This window comes from Sturnira hondurensis, unplaced genomic scaffold (assembly GCF_014824575.4).
Source record: "Sturnira hondurensis isolate 20B ecotype Veracruz unplaced genomic scaffold, ASM1482457v3 Scaffold0000549, whole genome shotgun sequence".
Classification (NCBI taxonomy): domain Eukaryota; kingdom Metazoa; phylum Chordata; class Mammalia; order Chiroptera; family Phyllostomidae; genus Sturnira; species Sturnira hondurensis.
The window spans coordinates 357,398-378,547 of NW_028073180.1; the positions used below are offsets into that span (position 1 = coordinate 357,398).

The following is a 21,150-nucleotide window of genomic DNA, read 5'->3' on the forward strand; positions in this document are numbered from 1 at the left end:
AGGAGACAGTTACCTACAAAGGAGTGCCCATAAGACTGTCAGCTGATTGTCAAAAGAAAACTTGCAGTCAAGAATAGGCTAGAAAGAAATATTTGAAGTCATGAAAGGCAAGGACCTACATCCTACATCCAAGGACCTACCCAGGAAAGCTATCATTTAGAATGGAAGGGCAGATAAAGTGCTCCACAGATAATGTCACGTTAAAGGAGTTCATCATCACCAAGCCTTTATTATATGAAATGTTAAAGAGACTTATTTAAGAAAAAAAGATGATCAAAAATACAATCAGTAAAATGACAACAAACTCACAACTATCAACAACTGAACCTAAAATATCAAAAACAAAAACAAACTAAGCAAACAACTAGAACAGGAACAGAATCACAGAAATGGAAATCACATGAAGGGTTCTAAGTGGGGAGGCGGAGGAGGGAGATTGGGTGAAAAGGCACAAGGAATACAAAGCATAAATGGTAGGTACAAAATAGACAGGGGGAAATTACGAATAGTATAGGAAATGGCCCTGGCTGGTGTAGGTCAGCGGATTCTGCAAAGGCCTGTGAAGCAATGGGTCACTGGTTTGATTCCCAGTCAGGGCACATGCCTGGGTTGCAGGTCAGGTCCCCAGTAGGGGATACATGAGAGGCAACCACATATTGATGTTTCTCTACCACTTTCTCCTTCCCTTCCTCTCTCTCTAAAAATAAACAAATAAATTTTTTTTTTTAAAAAGAATAGTATAGGAAATGGAGAAGCCAAAGAACTTATATGTATGACCCATGGACATGAAGTAAGATGGGGGAATGATGGTGGGAGTGGGACTACAAAGTGGAGGGGAATACAGGGGAGAAAAAAAATGGGACAACTGTAATAGCATAATCAATAAAATATATCTTTTAAAAACACTACAAATTTCTTCCTAATTTTTTTAATCAAATTTAGAGAATGATGTCATATATGCTTAGAAAGTTAGCAGAGTTGGGTTAGAGAAAAGTGAAGTCATACTTCCAGGTATCAGTAGGGCTGGATAATAGTCATGTCAGAAAATGAGAGGGAGGCCAAAAGTTAACTCTTTGAAAGACAGACATAACAAGAATCTGAAGGTAGATCCAAAATTAGAATATCATATTATGGAGAAAAGAGAAGTAGGATATAAGTATCTTTAAATCCTAGATGCTTATACAAGCATATGTAGGATAGATAATGAATAGAAGACAAGGAAGTCAGTTGATCTAAACTGTCAGATGTCACTGCTCTCTGGGAAACTGAACTCAGGAGAACATTCAGTCCCTTGAGGGAACAGGGTACTATGCATCAGGGTACTATTCAGTCCCTTGAGGGAACAGGGTACTAGCCAAAGCATTAAGGAGTAAAATACAAATCTAAAAACTACAGAGGGAGACAGAAGTCAGGATGGGATCTGACTTGAAATGGATTTGTTGATCTGGGGTACTTTTCAAATGAAAAATAGGTATTCTCCTGAAGTACTTAGCTTGAAGTAGCTTTGGCTACTTTGTCAAGTAGCCAAAAAAAATAATAATAATAATTTCAATAAAACAAAATTCAAAAGTAGATGTACAGAATTTTATCAAATTGAAACACTACTTAGATATTTCCAATTGCCATGAAAATCTTGGGGATATGAACCTTATGAGTGAGATTATGGAAGATGAAGCTGGAAATACAGACTGAGGAAGGCCTTTTTAAAGGTTAATTCCCTGAATTAAATTATCCACGAGAAATGAATAAATGATTCATTTCTTTACTTCTTTCAAGTGTCTGTTCAAATGTCCTCTTATCAGCAAGCCCTTCCCAGAACTCCCTATACAAAACATCCACCTTTTCCTTCTAAACATATTTTTCTTCAGAGAACTTACCACATATGACCAACTGAATGATTATTTATTGATTGCCCATCTCCCCCAAATGAAATATAAGTTCAGGGATTTCATTTTATTCACTGCTGCATTCCTAGTACTTAGAAGAGCACTTGGTACACAGCTGACATTCAATATTTGCTATTGAATAAACAAATAAATATTAGCATACCCAGAGGAAAGGATAATATAAGCAGGAAAAAATTTCAATGTGCCTATCCTATTTCTCTACCTGTATAAGGAGGATGATAATCCAGAAACCTTTTTTGGTCAGGCTCAAACAGTCTCTTTTAGTTAACTAAAAACAACAACAAAAGGCTGGGCTTTAAAAAACACCTTTTGGCCCTGGCTGGTGTTAGCTCAGTGGATTGAGCGCAGGCCTGTGAACCAAAGGATTGCAGTTTGATTCCCAGTCAGGGCACATGCCTGGGTTGCAGGCTAGTTCCCAGCAGGAAATGCAAAAGAGGCAACCACACATTGATATTTCTCTCCCTCTCTCCTTCCCTTCCCCCTGTAAAGATAAACAAATAAAATGTAAAAAAATTGTTTTTAATGAAAAAAAGACACCTTTTGTAGTCAGTCCTACAAATCTTTTGTTTCTAACCTTGAGTTAGCATTGGTGACTTCTGGTATTGATAAAAAACAATAAAAATTTTCAAGAATGTGAAACCAGTTGATTAAAATGGATCATACTAGTAAACAAATGAGAAGTGACTATGAACATTTTGTTCTGAGACTGGAATACTAGTAGCTTAGAATCTTACACATTAATTCTTCCATATACCTTTGAATATCAGTAGCTGTTGAAGAGCCAGTTTATTTCTTTGAATTCTAGTGAAGAGCAAAATATCTGCACAGATGCTTTATGTCAAATGTGTTTCTGCTTTCAAGTATATCTGCAATAATGTTTATAGATCTATTTCTTAAAAATCTGCTATTTGTAAAAAAGAAAAAGAAAAACAGAAGTCTAATCAAATGTATATTCAATTTTACTTTGAACACCAAAAATTTAAAAATAAAAATATTAATTTGAGTATTAAAGCTGACTGAAAGCCACTTTTCAGTTAAGGAAAAAATGATATGGTTGTTCAGATCCTTTTCCCATTTTTTTGAATGGGTTGTTAATTTTTGTCAGTTTTATTCTGATACATTTCTGTAGAGAAATGTGTCACTTATTATATAAAGTGCAGTATGACAGACTGACATTTTCTTCCTATTTTGTTTAGATTGTTTCTTGCAACAAAACAAAATTATTAAGTCAAATATATTTTTTCTAAAAAAAACTGGACTTCACATACTTAGAAAACCTTTAATAATCTATTGTCATTTTATATACTCAGATTTTTTTGCCAGAAACTTTATGAAATTTTTTAATAAAGTCATTTTTATGCATTTAAATTTTTGATCAGCTGGAATTTATTTTAGTATAAATAGTAATTTAAAGTCTACCTTTCCCCCAAATTGCTATCCTGATGATCTATTTGCATTTATTGAATGGTCCATATTTTTCTTTCTCCACTAATTTAAAGTACTTAGATTATCATATATTATATTCCACTAAGTCTGGAGTCTATTTCTGGGCTCAACTTTACTCAACACTAAAGAAATGCAAATTAAATAAGATACCACTTTTGACCTATCAATTTAGGAAACATTTAAACGTTTGATAAGTGATTTTAGATCAGTGCACAGGGACATAGGTACTACCCATGGGAATACAATTGGGAAGAAAAGACAAATTTTCTTAGCAATAAATTACTGTCGTGCAACATACACATATATATTCAAAACTGTTCTGTTATGGCTTTCATTAACATTTTGGATCTTTTGTTTTCATCTAGATCCTGCACTTTTTCTATTGTGTTTATTCTTAAGGTATTTAATATTATGTTGTTTTAAATGGAATCTTTTTTTTTCCATTACACTTTCTAGTTAATTACTGCTGATACAGAAGTTGTCTTATTGGATGAGATTGGCACCACTAAATCAAAAAAGCTAAATCAGAAATCATTTCTAAATGATAAATACATATATTGTTTTAAAATCTTCACTTGAGCCCTGGCTGGTGTAGCTCAGTGGATTGAGCATGGGCCTGCAAACAAAAGGATCAATCACAGTTCGATTCCCAGTCAGGGCACATGCCTGGGTTGCAGGCCAGTTTCCAGCAGGGGATGCACAAGAGGCAACCATACACTGATATTTCTCTTCCTCTCTCCTTCCCTTCCCCTCTAAAGGTAAATAAATAAAATATTTTTAAAAACTATTAAAAGATAAAAACAAATAAATAAATTCTTCACTTGAGAATAATATTATTGATTTTAGAGAGCGAGAGGAAAGGGGGAGGGAGAAGGGGAAGTAGAGAAAGAGAGAGAGAGAGAGAGAGAGAGGGGGAGAGACACCCCGATGTGAGAGAGAAACATGAATCAGTTGCCTCCCATAGGCAACCCAACCAGGGATAAAACTGCAGCCTTTTGGTGTACAAGATGACACTCCAACCACTGAGCCACATGGCCAGGGCAAATGATACATATATTTAAAAAAAACACATTTTACTTGAGTTTTTAAAAATATAAAATGCATATTCATTAAAAGCTCTATGTAGGGTCAAGGTTCTTTTTGAGTAGAGTTCCAAGTTGTTTTTCTTTTATAGACCACACCAATAATATGTGTTTATGATTTTCACTATGTGTAGAATGAGGACATAAAGACACTTACAAAGCAATGTGAGGACTAGAGAATCAATCTTTCTAGTTTCTTATGGCACCCCCTGTAAATGTTTAACAGAAGTATGTACACATTTAACTCAATGACATATTTATAGGAACTTTCCCCTAAGTTATTACAAAGCATTGAACTTGGTTTTCTAAAAAAAACCTTCTGTCCCTGTATTTCATAATCTGTATTACCAGCACATAGACATTTGCAAACAAATATACTTACCTTTTAATATGCACCCAATTTCATTACTGGGAATAAAAGAAGTTAGGTATATCAAACAGTAACTTTCTAGCCACAAGCCTTTAGCTTTCTAGGAGCACTGTGAGAGAGAAATTCTTCCCTATCTTCATCCTTCAGTAATGGGTAAAAGAAAGTCAATAAATACTTATTAAAATAAAATGAAGAATACCTGGACTTCTGAGTAATAAACATGGCTGTAAAATGTTAAATTTACTATTCACTGAAATCTCTTGTTCTAATTATTTGAAAGAAGCAGAAATACTTCCTTCCTCTGTATAAAATGTGGCACAGTACTTTTCCCAATTCCAACCATTTTTATTTAATAATGATGAAGCTAAAAAGAAAGCAAGGTTGCACTATGATTTTAATCTAAAGAAAAGTGAAAACCTTTAAAAAATTAGGTTTTATTTATATTACACTTTTAAAATTAGGTGATTCAAGAAAATGTCTACATAGCTTACACATACAAAACCAAAATTTTTGTTTGCTTAACAGTCAACCAGGCCATGAACCAAGGTTTGTCTTATTTTAAGTCAATAAGAAAAAAAGATACCTGTTATAGTGGGAACACTTGGCTAAATATCAAGAAATTAGAATCTAATTCCAGCTCTCCATGCACTCATTGAATAGTATTCTTTAATCTGAGAAACAGGTACAAGGAATTGGGCTGGGTACTAAATAGTGAGGACCTGATTTCTAATTCTGGCTTCATCTCTGTTCATCATTTAATCACTTTGTAATCCTAGGCAAGTTACAACTTCTCTGAATTTCAGTTTCTTAATCTGTAAAATGGAGACAATATATGGAGATAATATATGCTCTGTTTGTCATTCAAAATTCATGTGAAGATTAAATTAGAAACAAACTAATTTAGTATCCTCATTCTATAAATATATAATAGAGAAGTTAAATTTTTTGATCAAGGTGACATTAATTTTTAGTAGCACAGCTGGGACTAGAATCTAAATTACTCAACACCTAGTTAAATTGGCTTTTTCACTACATCTTGCTGTTTCTAAAGTAGGTGAGAGATTTTTGAAAACCACAACCCACCTAGCCTTTCTCAAATGGATTTTATAAACAAATTAAGCCTTTATAAACCAAAGTATACATTGCATGTGACGAATTAACTTCTCTTTTAGAAATTTACAGTGAAATTATTTATGTAGCATCCTCACAAAGATTGAGAAAATAGTCACTTAAATCATTTTCTGTGTGTTTGGTTGAAAAAGACAACATGACTATACTAATGGTGCTATATTAAGGTATTACTACCAGGTGTGGCTCCAGGCTTCAGGAATTTAAATGTGAAATCTTTATTCAATTTTAAAGGCTAGTTAGACATCATCTCCTCTGGAGGCCCTTTAACTGACTTGGTTGTCACTCATTGCCATCCTGTAGAAACATCTATTGTTACATTCTCTATTACATTTATTTCTTTGTTTTTAATCTTAATTGAATTGCACACATGTCTTAAAAAGAAGACAAACTAAATAGTGAGGAAGTACAGAAAAGGAATTCATGAGATTGAGAGGTCTCCATAGAAAAATGTGATAGAATTTTAAGAGGCAGAAATAAAGGCAGGAGGAGCTTGCAGGGACAGGAAAAAAGGAAGAACAGACAATTCAAGTGTTTGCAGTGATAAACACAGTTACTCAAGTTTTAAATCTTGTACTATACTAACATTCCTGGGTCTCTTAATTTCCACCACCCTCTTGGCTTGAACCTGCTTCAACCATCATTCCCATCCACTTTTACTTTTTGCTATAAACCCTACAGGCTAGTTTCAATCTCTTGAACTTGGGTATAAAATGACAAAAAAGTGTTAAGTGTTTTGCAGTAATGATAGAAAGGTAAATCACTTAGAGTAATACTAAATTTTTCTAGAATTTAATCAATTGTCCTATTAGGTTAAAAGATCCCTTTATATAAGATAAATACATTATATCAACATAAATTACAAATGTTCATTTCTCAAACTGCAAAAGTTCTGTTCATTTCTAAACTTAAACAGAAAATTTATCTTAACAGGCTTCAGAAGAATCCAAAATGAAAAAAACTTTGGTTTTTTTTTCACTAAGTGTAAATTTGAGATGGAAGAGAATCTTGAAGAGCCACATCTTATAATGGCAAACATTTGCAACATTCAAAATAAGTAAGTTTTGAACATTTTTATTACATTCCAAAATTTTACTGTTTTACACTTTCCTTTGGACTTGAACAAGTTTACTCAGTTTAAGTTTCAATTACTCTCTCATTCAATTTTTTCACATATCCAATTATGGCTATCAAAACTTTTAATGAAAGACTACTTTAAAGTTTTGATTAATTTCTCTTTGACAAATTTTAGAGTAAAAGAACATGGCATCTTATTTGTGTATTGGAAAGCAAAGGTCTTTTAAAGAAGAATGCTATAGAAATATAGAGAAAAGGCTTTTTAAAATGTTTAATCTTTACAGTTTAACAGAGCATTAACAAAATTTTCTTTACATTATGAGACTTTTGGCTTACGCAAAGAATATTTCTTGCACAATCTGGCTCTGAAATTAAATATTCTCAAATGCAAAGAATGAAAAGTGACTCCTTGACTTGTTATAACTAAGAGTGAAAAAAAAAAACCCACCTTAGCAGCTTAAGCATTCAAAGAATCAGGATCAGATACAGAAACAGAAGGGACCTTTGAGCAGTACAGATCCCTCATTTTACAGCCAAAGAGCCAGAAACTTAGAAAGGTCAAATGATTGTATATTAAGTGTCTCTGATTCTCTGCCTATGCTCTTTTTACAACACTTTTAGATTTCAGCACACAAAAGTCAGATTTCTTGCCTCCTCAAAGCCACAGGTGTAGCAGAAATTTGGTCAAGAACTCAGAGGTTACCCGAATCCTTAAACTTCCAATGGTTAACTAACAGAATACTACTCCCTCTCAAACCAATCAAAATTATACAACTACATGATTTATACCATCACTGTTATGATTAATAAAGACATTTACTTTATAGGCTAACTGGCTATTTATCTGGTTTCTTGATGTAATTAAAATTTGAACAGTAATGGGCTACATAATGAGATTCACTAAATTCCAAATCACTTTTATGTGTTATTATACCTCCTAAAAACCCACACAAGACAACAAGCTGATTCGGATTTAACTTTCAAAAGTGTACAAATCTCATATTAAAGTAATAGTTTGGTCTGAGTCTATCAAATACAAAAGCACCTATTAAATATATTCATTTCCCTGGGTTTATTTCTTTTTAAGTGGCTACTCCATATGTTCCAAATGTTAACCTGAAAATTTTTAAGGTATCTAATTTCACTTTGGTCCCTTAATTAAGTATCTCAAAAAATCCAGCATTCAATCACCTTCTTCCCTGTTGAAATAAACAGCTCCTCTGCTATTGCTCTTCCTCAGTAAAAACCTCTAACAAAATTTGGGTTTATTGATATGATTCATTCATCAGCAAACATGTGAGTATCTACTCAGAGTCAAACATAGTGTAAGAGTTAGCCAATAACAAGAAAAAGCTTAATTTAACAAATAGTAACCTATTCATTTTTGAGCACCAATAACTCCCACATGAAAAAAACAAATGAACAGTTAAGTGAATAAGAAGTGAATAACATTAATATGTGGAAAAATATTCTAATGTAGAATACATTTTAATTGTTTGAGAAAATGCCATCTCAAGATAAAAGTAGAAGTAAACAAGGTCAGGGCATATAACTGCTTATATTTCATTATTTAATAATGATTAAAGAGGAGATTATTAACTTGAAAGCAGATTACTAAGAAATTATACAAAATTTCTTTCTCCAATGAGAATACAAACTTATTAACTACTCCTTTTATCATTACAGTTTACTCAGTTTCTTGCTATCTTTTACATGAACACACACATACTACCTATTTTCCATACCAATTCCATACAAAGAAATTCAGTCCTTTAAAGTTCTAAATTTCTTGATTATAAGTAATACTCATATTTTGTTTCATTTTACTATAGATAAATTTCCCAGTCAAAACAATAAAAATAGGTTACAATTCAAGATAGATTCATCAACAAACAAAAGTTGCTCAGCATGAGAGCATAGTTCAAAATGAAAAAGTGCAAAATAAGCATATGTTACTGCAGCATATTTTTATTTTTCACATATTATTTTTAAGTTAGCTAAGTAATTTATAAAGGAAAATAAATTGCTCTTAAATTCCCTAAATCTTCTTAATTGCTATGAAAAGGAAGAGTTTCAGCCCAAATTGAACCAAACTAGAAAAGAGGAACAGTAAAACACAACTGGGTATAGCCTTTTCTGAAAAAATGGTAATTTAAAATGAAAAAAACATGTGTGTCCAGAGGTTTTGGTATCTTTAGTTCTTGAGGAAATAACATCTACATTCAATTACCTCCACCACATATACTTTCTTCTTTCAATTTCTTTGGGCTCTAAAAATAAGTATACTTTAATTATAAATATACAGAGAAACAACTCAAAGGAGCTTTTAAATGAAGACAAATTTGAACCATATTACAAAATACAGTAAATGCCATATTAAGAGGGTAAGGGGAAGGCTAAGAGAATAAAAATAAAATTCGTTTGAAAAGATGCAATTTAATTTTGTGTGTAAGATTAATACTGCATCAAACATAAACATTTCTGATTTTCTTCTTTACTTTAGTGAAAAATGATAATTTAAAAATAGAGGGTTCTGGTCAAGATGGAGGCATAGGTAATAAGACATACTGCATCTTCTTGCACAACCAAAAGAAGGACAAGAACAAATTAAGCCACAGAAAACAACCAGACTGAGAGCAAAATCAAACTGTATGAAAGTCCGATAACCAAGGAGTTAAAGAAGAAATACTCATCCAGACCAGGAGGAGACAGGCCGGAGAGGACTCTCGGCAACGCAGCAGCTGCCAGTCCTGGCAAGGTGGCAGATTGCGGGTTGGATGGTCCCACATTCAAGTGCAAATAAACCAGGAGGAACAACTGGGGAGTGAGACAGACTGTGCAACTCAGGGTTCCAGTGAAGGGAAATAAAGCCTCAAACCTCTGACTGAAAACACCTGCGTGGGTGTTGCTACAGCAGAGAGAGAAACTCCGAGCCTCACAGGCAGGTTCATTGGAGAGACCAACAGTCTCCTATAATGGACATAAACCCACCCATCCAGGAATCAGCCCAAGAAGGGCCCAATTTGATTATGGGTAGCAAGGGAAGTGACTAAAAACATGCAGAGAGCAAAGCAAGCAGCTTTGTTTCTTCTTGGACCCCTTCCCCACACACAGTGACACAACCCAGCGATGTGGGTTGCCTTGCCCTGGTGAACACCTAAGGATCCACCTCTTACTATGTAAAAGGCACACCAAGAAAAAAAAAAAAAGAAAAAAAAAAGTGGCCCAAATGAAAGAACAGGTCAAAGCTCCAGAAAAAAATACAACTAAGTGGTGAAGAGATAGTCAACCTATCAGATGCACAGTTCAAAACACATCAGGATATTCACAGAATTAGTTGAATATGGTTGCAAATTAGATGAAAAGATTAAGTTTATATTAAGTGAAATAAAGAAAAATATACAGGGAACCAACAGTGACATAAAGAAAAACAGGACTCAAATCAATGGTGTGGACAAGAAGGAAGAAACATTCAACTAGAACAGAATGAAGAAACAAGAATTCAAAAAAATGACTAGAGGCTGAGGAACCTCTGGGACATCTTTAAACATTCCAACATCAAAATCATAGTAGTGCCAGAAGAAGAGGAAGAACAAGAAATGGAAAACTTATTTGAAAAAATAATGGAGAACTTCCCCAATCTGGCAAAAGAAATAAGACTTCCAGGAAATCCGAGAAGTTCAAAGAGTCCCGAGGAAGCACACACCAAGGCACATCATAATTACATTACCCAAGATTACAGATAAAGAGAATCTTAAAAGCAGCAAGAGAAAAGAAGACAGTTATCTACAAATGAGTGCCCATACGGCTATCAGCTGATTCCTCAAAAGAAACCTTGCAGGCTAGAAGGGGCTGAAAAGAAGTATTTGAAGTCATGAAAGGCAAGGACCTACATCTAAGATTTCTCTGTCCAGCAAAGCTATCATTTAGAATGGAAGGGCAGAAAAAGTGTTTCCCAGATCAGGTCAAGTTAAAGGTATTCATCATCAAGCCCTTATTATATGAAATGTTAAAGGGACTTATCTAAGAAAAAGAAGATAAAAATATGAACAGTAAAATGGTAACAAACTCACAGTTATTAACAACCACACCTAAAACAAAAACAAAAACAAAAACAAAGCAAACAACTAGAACAGGAACAGAATCCCAGAAATGAAAATCACATGGAGGGTTATCAGCGGGAGAGTGGGAGGGGAGAGAGAGGGGAAAAGGTACAGATAATAATGGTAGGCAGAAGATAGACAGGGAGAGGTTAAGAATAGTATAGGAAATGTAGAAGCCAAAGAACTTATATGTATGACCCATGCACATGAACTAAAGGGGGGGAATGCAGATAGAAGGGGGTGTGCAGGGCAGAGGGGAACAAAGGGGGGAAATGGGGCAACCGCAATAGCAGAGTCAATAAAATACATTAAAAAATAAAAATAGAAAGTGTCAAATATTTCAGTTTTATAGGAAAGAGCAAAGAATGTTAGAAAGTTGTTTATCGAAAACTAAAGACATCTGGGATTGGAGCCACTCACAATCATACCAATTAAATTAAATCTTAAGGAACAATTATGGAAAACAGAGGTTAACAGTGGCAAAACTACCAGTAGTCTCTCAATCAAATCCTTTTTATACTCGAAGATTAAATTTCTCTCTTTCAGTCATTAAATAGTTTTTTAAAAATGCTTTATTATCGGCCCTAGCTGGTGTAGCTCAGTGGATTGAGCACGGGCCTGCGAACCAGAGGATCGCGGTTCGATTCCCAGTCAGGGCACATGCCTGGGTTGTAGTCCAGTTCCCTGCAGGCCAACTCCCAGCAGGGGACGCACAAAAGGCAACCATACATTGATGTTTCTCTCCCTCTCTCCTTCCCCTCTAAAGATAAATAAATAAATAAAATCTTTAAAAAAAAAAGCTTTATTATCATGAACAATTTCAATTTAAAAATATACTCATATACATTTTATTTCTAAAAATATTGTCATATTCTAAACACAGAAGCAAATGAGAGAACTGGTTTAACACTGATATTTTTCTCTCTCAATTATTACAAGAAAGGATAAAAGAAAAAAAAAGAAAATTCCCCGAGAGATAATTGATGGCCATTATTCCAGCTGGCATTTCTGCAAAAAAAGAGTTAGTGGCCAGAAGTCTCAGCTAAACAGTGACCATTTGCAAGTCTCCAAGGTATATCCTCAGGCAGACACTTTATCAGATTAAAGAACTGCAAACAAACCCGGCTGAAACCTTTCTTTGTTCAAGCCCAGCCTCTTCTTCCTGTGATGTCATATTACAAACCCAGCAAGCCTTTATTTTGCACTTCAGACAAAGTCCATCACACAATACAGCTGGCAACGGAAGAAAAGCCCTCATTCAGCAAGAGCTAACACGCTTAGGAATTTATTTCGAAACATTTAAAAGACTCCTGCTTACCACCACCTGGGATCCACTACCAGAATACCAAAAAGGAAAACTCCATTTTAAAAAAGCAAGAGGTAAATAGACCGAATTGGGAATGTTTACATCTATGAAACTCTGCATTGAAAAGCAAAATAAAATTGCTACCTTTAGCTTAAACATTCTGGAGCATAAAGAACTTTAATCTTGGAATATCATCCTGTCTACTGAAATAAAAGTTTGCTGAACGAGTAGTAGATTTATTCCATCTCAGAGCACAACATTTCTTCACAATTTATAATCCAATGGGTTGTCTTCACTGACTACATTTTTTTTCAACGTTGCTTGTCAGGTAACAAACCCTGGATTCATCGATTTTCTGGGAGTAGAAAATAAGACTATTTTCCTGTTGAAGAACCAAGCGGAAACTTTACAGCAACAAATTTTATGTTTCTTTTGGAAATTCTGGAGAAAAAGGAAATACTCATAAAACCATCCAAAAATCCAAAGAATTTACAAATACACTGGAGGTTTTAAAGTGGTCACAAACTGAATACCAAAGGAGGCTGCTGCTGACCAAAGGACTTCAACACAGTAAACTGAACGTGCCTTTATAATGGTAAGCAATAACAGCTCCCAATGCTCCTATGATGACTCCTTTAAGTACACTTTGTATGGATGCATGTTTAGTATGGTGTTTGTGCTTGGGTTAATATCCAACTGTGTTGCCATATACATTTTCATCTGCACCCTTAGAGTGCGAAATGAAACTACAACATACATGATTAACTTGGCAGTGTCAGACCTGCTTTTCGTTTTCACTCTACCCTTCAGGATTTTTTACTTTACAGCACGGAATTGGACATTTGGAGATTTACTTTGTAAAATTTCAGTGATGCTGTTTTACACCAACATGTATGGAAGCATTCTGTTCTTAACCTGCATTAGTGTAGATCGATTTCTGGCAATTGTCTACCCATTTAAGTCAAAGACTATAAGAACCAAACAAAATGCAAAAATTGTGTGCATTGCTGTGTGGTTAACTGTGATGGGAGGAAGTGCACCCGCAGTTTTTTTTCAGTCTACCCACTCTCGGGGAAACAATACCCCAGAAGCCTGCTTTGAAAATTTCCCAGAAGCCACATGGAAAACCTATCTTTCTAGGATTGTAATTTTCATTGAAATAGTGGGATTTTTCATTCCTCTAATTTTAAATGTAACTTGTTCTAGTCTGGTGCTAAGAACTTTAAATAAACCTGTTACATTAAGTAGAAGCAAAATAAACAAAACTAAAATTTTAAAAATGATTTTTGTACATTTGGTCATATTCTGTTTCTGCTTTGTGCCTTATAATATCAACCTTATTTTATATTCTCTTATGCGAACACAGACATTTGTTAATTGCTCAGCAGTGGCAGCAGTAAGGACAATGTACCCAATCACTCTCTGCATTGCTGTTACAAACTGTTGCTTTGACCCAATAGTTTACTACTTCACGTCAGACACAATTCAGAATTCAATAAAAATGAAAAACTGGTCTGCTAGGAGAAATGACTCCAGATTCTCTGATGTTCAAGGCACAGAGAACTTTATTCAACATAGCCTACAGACCTTAAAAACTAAGATATCTGACAATGAATCTGCTATATAAGCTGCTTGAAATAAAACCACTGGAACTTCACTGGGACACAATCTCCAAGTTGCTTCAACTGTGAAAAGCTTTCTTGAAGAGCTATTTTTCCACCTTTGAAAGAAAATAAGTATGTGGACATTTTAAAGTTTTTAGTATAAAAAAAGACAATGTGAGACAATGTGTTAAGAATTCAAATGTATCCTATTGTATATACTCCATTTTGTTTTTCTTAGCCATTTTGATTTGTACCTTCCACTTCATTAAAAAATCCCTTAAAAAGTTGTTCAAAATCTAAAAGCGATTATGATTTAAATCACTAATGACCATCTGTACTGTCTTTGAAGTTCTTGGTAATTTTATATTAAATAATTTATAAATATTAAATTAAGTAATATTTTTATTCAACATATGTCTAATTTCTGTTTCATTTCAACTGAGACTACTAATGTTTCTTATGCTGTAATAACATAAGTGAGAACAGAGTAATATGAAAAAATAAGTTTTTGGAGTATTTTTTTAAAATTGCTGAAAATTCTGTAGATGAATGACATGCTGATACAATTTGAGGATCTTGAGCAGTTACAGTTACAGATAATATTAATGATTTTGTACCTGTATACAATTCATAAAAAGCAGATGATATCTAACTATATAGTATAGCATGCTTTAAAATTACTACTTGATCCTTTTTCTGGCTTTAACAGCACCCAATTTCATAAAGATATATGCTATAAAAATTGAGGAGAAAACTGTTATTTTGCTATGTAAATGTTTAAAAAAATAAAATATCACTAAAAGTACATTTTAAAGGTATACTTACATCACACTAAATAACTTGTATTTTAAGTATTTTAGGTTACAAAAACACCATAGACAGTGAGACAGTAAAATATGGTACTTGGTACTTAGTAATCTTCCCTTCCATCTTTGACCATTTAATGCCAAATAATGAATAGCTGAAAATGTTATTTCAAGTAATCATAATGTTACTATGTAGTTAATAATTTATGAAGGACATAGCTCCTTACATGACAGCCAGTAAAACTACAGGGCCAAATAACTAAATACAACTACATTTTCATTTCACTAAATATAAAAAGGTATTGCTTTGAGCTATAATATAGATAGGATGCACCTACTACAGTGAAACTTTTTTCTTTTCCAACATATTTCTATTTTCAAATTCAAGCAGTTATCCAAAGTTAACTTCAAAAAATACTTTTTTATTTGAGAAAAGAGACATATAATTAATTTTAATTCATCATTCGATCTGTCTGATTTTTATATTTTACTCTTTTAAGTCCTGAACACAACTTTGGACAAATACTCTTAAGACTTAAATTTGAGTTTTGCTGTTCTATGGGTTTGCACTGTAATGATTTCAGAGGAATCATAGATACTTGCAAGAGAAGCCTCAATAAAGTAATAGTGAGACATTTTCTTTAGGGATCCATGTGTTTCTTTAGATAAATTAAAGCAAAATAAATCCTTTAAAAAAAGAACAGTGAAGAAATTAAACATGGTCCTTTATATCCCAAAAGAAGTATACATGCTATAAACATGTTTTCTTTAATTGACTCCTACGTACTTTTATCTCATATCCTTCTTTGGAAAACAAATGCATTTAGCACTCAAAACATATACGGTGGGGCAAAAGTAGGTTTACATTTGTGAGTACCTGAAACATAGAATTTATTCTTATTATTTACTATTGTATTATTTTTCATACAAACAACTGCTAACTTACCTTTACCACCACCCTGTATATATTTGAGTTGAAAAGCAAGTAACAACTTACTGATGTGGAGGAAAGGGTAGGAGTTTGTTAAACAGATTTCTGAGAACTTTCCTTGGCATAAAGATCTGTGAGCAAGATCTCATAAGCATGGATATTACTTTAAAATACAAGAAAAACAAGTATCAGATAGTTATTACTGTGCTCACTTCTGAAGTTTGTGTTGCTCTCTGGTCAACGGGAAGATGAATCAAAAGTTTTGTAAGATTCCTCACAGAGAAGTACGTAAGAGATAACAAATATAAATTTTCATATTTTGAACTTTTAAATTCTGGACAAATCTTAGGACCTACAGAGAAGGGATACTAAAGTTATTTTCTTTGCTAGAGTTGCACTTTATGGTAAATTATAAGTTTTTCTTTCTCTTTTACCCAGAAATCTATATTAATAAAACTCAGAATTTTACTTTTTGTTACCTTTAAAGTGACAGTAACAAGCCCTCCCTCCCAAAAAATGGTGTCTGCTGTTTTCAACATCTTTATAAAGATGATTTAACTAATCTTTCTTTCCACATTAACTCCCTTCAAAGGAACAGAAGATGAGAAGATTTCTGAGGTGAAGAAAACACCTTTCCAGCACCCTAATGATTAGCTCTGAACTTAGAAATGATCTTTTCTGAGCAAATACCAAGTAACTACTTTACCAAAAGAATATAAGAAAATAAATGCATAAGATAGCCACAGAAAATTTAAAGAAACTGAAGATAGTATTTTATCAAGGAGTTCTGACTTTATATTCCACATTCACAATACTAAAAGCAAATTTGAGGTATAATTCTTAATTACAGATATTGATAATTAAGAAAATTAGTCACTCAGCTCTGGCCAGGTGGCCAGGTGCCAGGGAATCATCATCCCTTACACCATGGGTGTCAAACTCATTTTCACTGGGGGCCACATCAGCCTCACAGTTGCCTTCAATGGGCTGAATGTAATTTTAGGACTGTATAAATGTAACTATTCCTTCACTAAAGGCAAGGAGCTCAGTGCTGCTGCTGGGTTGAAACAAGGTGCTGGGCTGGATAAAACAAGGTGGAGGGCCAGATTCAGTCCCTGGGCCTTGTGTTTGCCAACTGTGCCCTACACTGAAAGGTTGTGGGTTTAATTCCTAGCCAGGGCACATACCTAGGTTGCATGTTTGATTCCTGGCCGAGGTACGTACAAGGTGGGGGTTAGAGGGACTGCAGCCAATCAATTTCTACCTTTCCCTTCTTCTCCCTCTAAAATCAATAAACATATCCTCGGTTGAGGAGAAAGAGAGAAAGAAGGGAGGGAGGAAGGGAGAAATGAAGGAAGGAAAGTTGGAGAATAGAAAATACAAAAATGGATCATTAGTGGAGAAACATTTAATATATGAATGGTATGTAACTAGCAAGAGACTGAAGCAATAAACTTTTAGTCCTGTAATTCTGGAACCCTGATGAACCAGGAACTTAGTCTTTTGTCAATATATTAAGTCACTATTGCCTAGCATTATCTTTACTACCTCCAAATACCCAAACTATTTTAATGCCTACATACCAATCATACCCAATGTCACAAATGGAGAAAGATGTGAAACAGTGCTTTCTCCTCATTGTGAAGGAATTTTTATAAAGAAAATTTTATAAAAAGTGCTTACTAGTAGATGAAGGTAACTTTAAGGTAAATTGTTTTTGAAAAGCTTTTTTCAGCTGGTCTAGAAACCAATTTATCCATTTATAACATGACCTCTAAGAAATAATTTTTAAATTAAAAGGGACTAATGGACAAACTTAAGGTCACAGAACATATTTAAATCAACCCAAGTATTAATGATCAACAATATTAGCTATATATTGCAGAGATCAACAGATACATAATCCTAAAACCACTAATTCTCAAATTTCTATTTTATCTCTTACTTCATCTTTTTTACCTAATGTCTGCTACCCATTTCTGACAGTCAGTTTTAGAAAAGTACAAAGAATATCATTTAAACAGGGCAATAGACCAGGATAATAAAATAATACAAAATTAACCCCAGGCAACCTTTTCTACCAAGCTTACCCTTTATTCCCTCTCTCAAAAACAATTACTCCAATAACTGCTTCAAAGGAAACAAAATTATGTCTTTCATCATTTTGTGCAATGACAATAGCAAAAATGGAATCCAAGAGACAGGACCAAAGAAGTAAAGATAATTCCATGAATTTAATCATTAGTTTTCAAACTCAAAGCTTGCTTTACTCATATATATTAAATTAAGTAATTTTTGAAAATAATGGAAGTTTAAGAAAATTTTGTATTAACAATGAAAAACAAATATGTATTTTATACTTAGCCAAGTTATAATTAATATCTATGGGGTGAATGTACTGAGTTTCATTATCTTCCTGTCAAAATGGCTTCTGGTAAATTCACTATTTATTGGGCTAAATAGAACTTTAAAAAATTAATCTAATTAAATCTAATTTTTAATTTAATTTTTTATATTACCTTTTAGTGCCCTTTCACTTCCTCCCCTCAGCAATTACTTCACTGTTGTAAATTCACAGATTAGAACTGAAAGAACCTAGAAATAATCTGAAACAAGCACCTCACTTTACTTAGGTACAGGAAACTAAAGAATTAAATGATAAAAAGTTAAAGTACAGCCAGGATACCTCAGACAAAGGTTTAATCTCCAAAACATACAAGGAACTCACATGACTCCACTCTAAGAAGACAAGCAACCCAATTAAAAATTGGGCAAAGGACTTAAACAGACACTTCTCCAAGGAGTACACACAGAGGATCCAGAGACACATGAAAACACGCTCAATATCGATAGCTAACAGAGAGATGCAAATTAAAACCACGATGAGATACCACTTTATACCATTTAGAATACCTATCATAAACAAAGCAACAAACAACAAATGTTGGAGATGTTGTGGGGAAAGGGGACCCTAGTTCACTGTTGGTGGGATTGCAGACTGGTACAATGATTATGGAAAACAGTATGGAATTTTCTAAGAAAACTAAAAATGAACGTGCCTTTTGACCCAGCAATTCCACTGTTAGGAGTATATCCTAAGAACCCTGAAACACCAATCCAAAAGAACCTATGCACCCCAATGTTCATAGCAGCACAATTTACAATAAAGAGTTGGAAGCAACACAGGTGCCCAGCAGTAAATGAATGGATCAAAAAACTATGGTACGTTTACACAATGGAATTCTATGCTGCAGAAAGAAAGAAGGAGCTCCTACCCTTTGCAACAGCATGGATGGAATGTATCATGCAGAGTCAAAGTATCATGCAGAGTGAAATAAGCCAGGCGGTGAAAGACAAATACCATATGATCTCACCTTTGACAGGAACCTAGAGAACAAAACAGACAAGCAAGCAAAATATGACCAAAGGCACTGAAATACAGAACAGGCTGACAGGAACCAGAGGGGAGAGAATTTTAGAGGAAAAGGGGAAGGATTCACAGGAACAAGTATAAAGGACACATGGACAAAAACTAGGCAGGGGGGAGAATGGGAGGGTGGTGGGGAGCCTTGAGGGGGGGGGGGCTGGGATGGGAGTAAAAGAGAGAAAACTGTACTTGAACAATAATTAAATAAAAAATTGCACCTTAGGAAAAAGTAGAGCCAGGATAAAATCTTTTATTTTTGACATTGATATATCTATTTCTTTAAGGTGGCAAGGGAAATAGTACATGCAAAGGCCCTGTGAAAGAGAACTTGGTATACTGAAAGGATTAAAACAAAGCCAAAGAGGCTGGAGATATAGGGCTGAAATCTTACATGTACTTATAGGCCATGATAAAGCCATGTTAAGATCTGAAAAGTTGTGGAAAGTCCCGAAGGATTTCAAGTAAAAAGAGATACGATCAGATTTAAAAATTTAAAAAGATTCCTCTGCTTATAAGGTGGACATGCATTTGTCTTCAGCAAAAAAGGAAAGAGCTGTTCTTATCCTTCACTTTGATTATGCCCTTTCTCTCTTATTAAAATGGTCTTTCTTGCCCTGACCAGGTAGCTCAGTTGGTTGGAGTGTCATCTGTACACCAAAAAAAAAGTTTGTAGGTTTGATGCCCTCTCATACCTGGGTTATGGGTTCAATCTCTGGTTGGGGTGCATATTAGGTTACAGGTTTGATTCCCAGTCAGATCACATAGGAGAGGCAACTGATTGATGTTTTTCTCTCACATCAATGTTTCTCTCTCACAATGAAGTCTTTATCTCCCTCTCTCTCTCTTCCTTCCATGCTCTAAAATTCATAAATATATCATCCGGTGAGGATTTTTAAAAATGATCTTTTTTGAAATGATGATGATAGATTGAAGGATGTTTTAATGTCACTCCTTGGCACAATTAAGTGAATAGACCTTGTGGACAAACTGGTACGTTCATACACTGCTGCTAGAAATAACAAAATGATACAATCCTTGTAGATGGGAATTTGGCAATATCTAACGAACGCGCGCGCACACACGCACACACACACACCCCTATTTACCCTTTAACCTAGCATTCTCGCTTTTGGTATTTACCCTGAAGACACACTTTCAACAATATAAAAATACATACGTACAAGGTGCAGCATTATTTAAAATTGAAAATACTGGAAACTACCTAGATGTCTGCTTAAACATAGAATAAATTGTAGCAAATACACACATTGTAGTACTATGCAATATAATAAAGAATGAGAAAGATCTCCAAGAACTCATATCCAGGAAGTACTGTTACATGAAAAAGCAAAGCATGAAAGAATATACATAGTAACTAGTTTTTATGTAAGAAAAAGACAAGACGAGAACACGTTAGGTTGGTCAAAAAGTTCATCTAGGTCTTCTTCTCTAAGATGGCTCTAGCAGTGCTTAGTTATCTTTAACTTCATTCAAAACAATTGTTAGATTTTATTATTACAGCTGTCATATCAGGATACATTTTTAAAAACTTATCAAAATTGGTGAATTTTTGTATGGCCATTTTAATATTGAAGGTGGCAAAAATTACACATTTTTGGCATTTAATGCTCTATTATTTCAAAAAATATAAAAACACAACTGAAATGTAAAACAAAGTTGTGCAGTATATGGAGAAGGTTCTCTGACTGATCGTATGTGTCAAAAGTAGATTGCGAAGTTTCCTGCTGGAGATTTCTTACTAGACAATGCTCCACAATTGGGTAGACCAGGTGAAGTTGATAGTGATCATATTAAGACATTAACTGAGAACAATCAACATTATACAATATGGTATCCCATGTTGTATACCCAAATCAATAAAGTTTTTGGTAAAAATTTAAAAACTGTGTTTTTACAGGAAAAACTAGATAAACATTTTGGCCAACCCAATACATATAACTGC

The 21,150-nt window shown here is 34.0% G+C and overlaps 2 protein-coding genes across 4 annotated transcripts in view; one reads left to right on the top strand and one right to left on the bottom strand.

Moving 5' to 3' along the window:
* The window catches only part of RB1 (RB transcriptional corepressor 1), a 282,066-nt gene that overhangs the window by 61,383 nt on the left and 199,533 nt on the right, over positions 1-21,150 (bottom strand). The window lies entirely within an intron of this gene.
* LPAR6 (lysophosphatidic acid receptor 6) lies at positions 12,306-14,420 on the top strand. Its single transcript, XM_037041701.1, has one exon. The coding sequence runs from the start codon at positions 13,012-13,014 to the stop codon at positions 14,044-14,046; it is 1,035 nt and encodes a 344-aa protein (XP_036897596.1). The 5' UTR covers positions 12,306-13,011; the 3' UTR covers positions 14,047-14,420.

Bases quoted from the DNA above. Each gene is read 5' to 3' on its own strand.
- LPAR6 (XM_037041701.1), top strand. From the start codon at position 13,012: ATGGTAAGCAATAACAGCTCCCAATGCTCCTATGATGACTCCTTTAAG.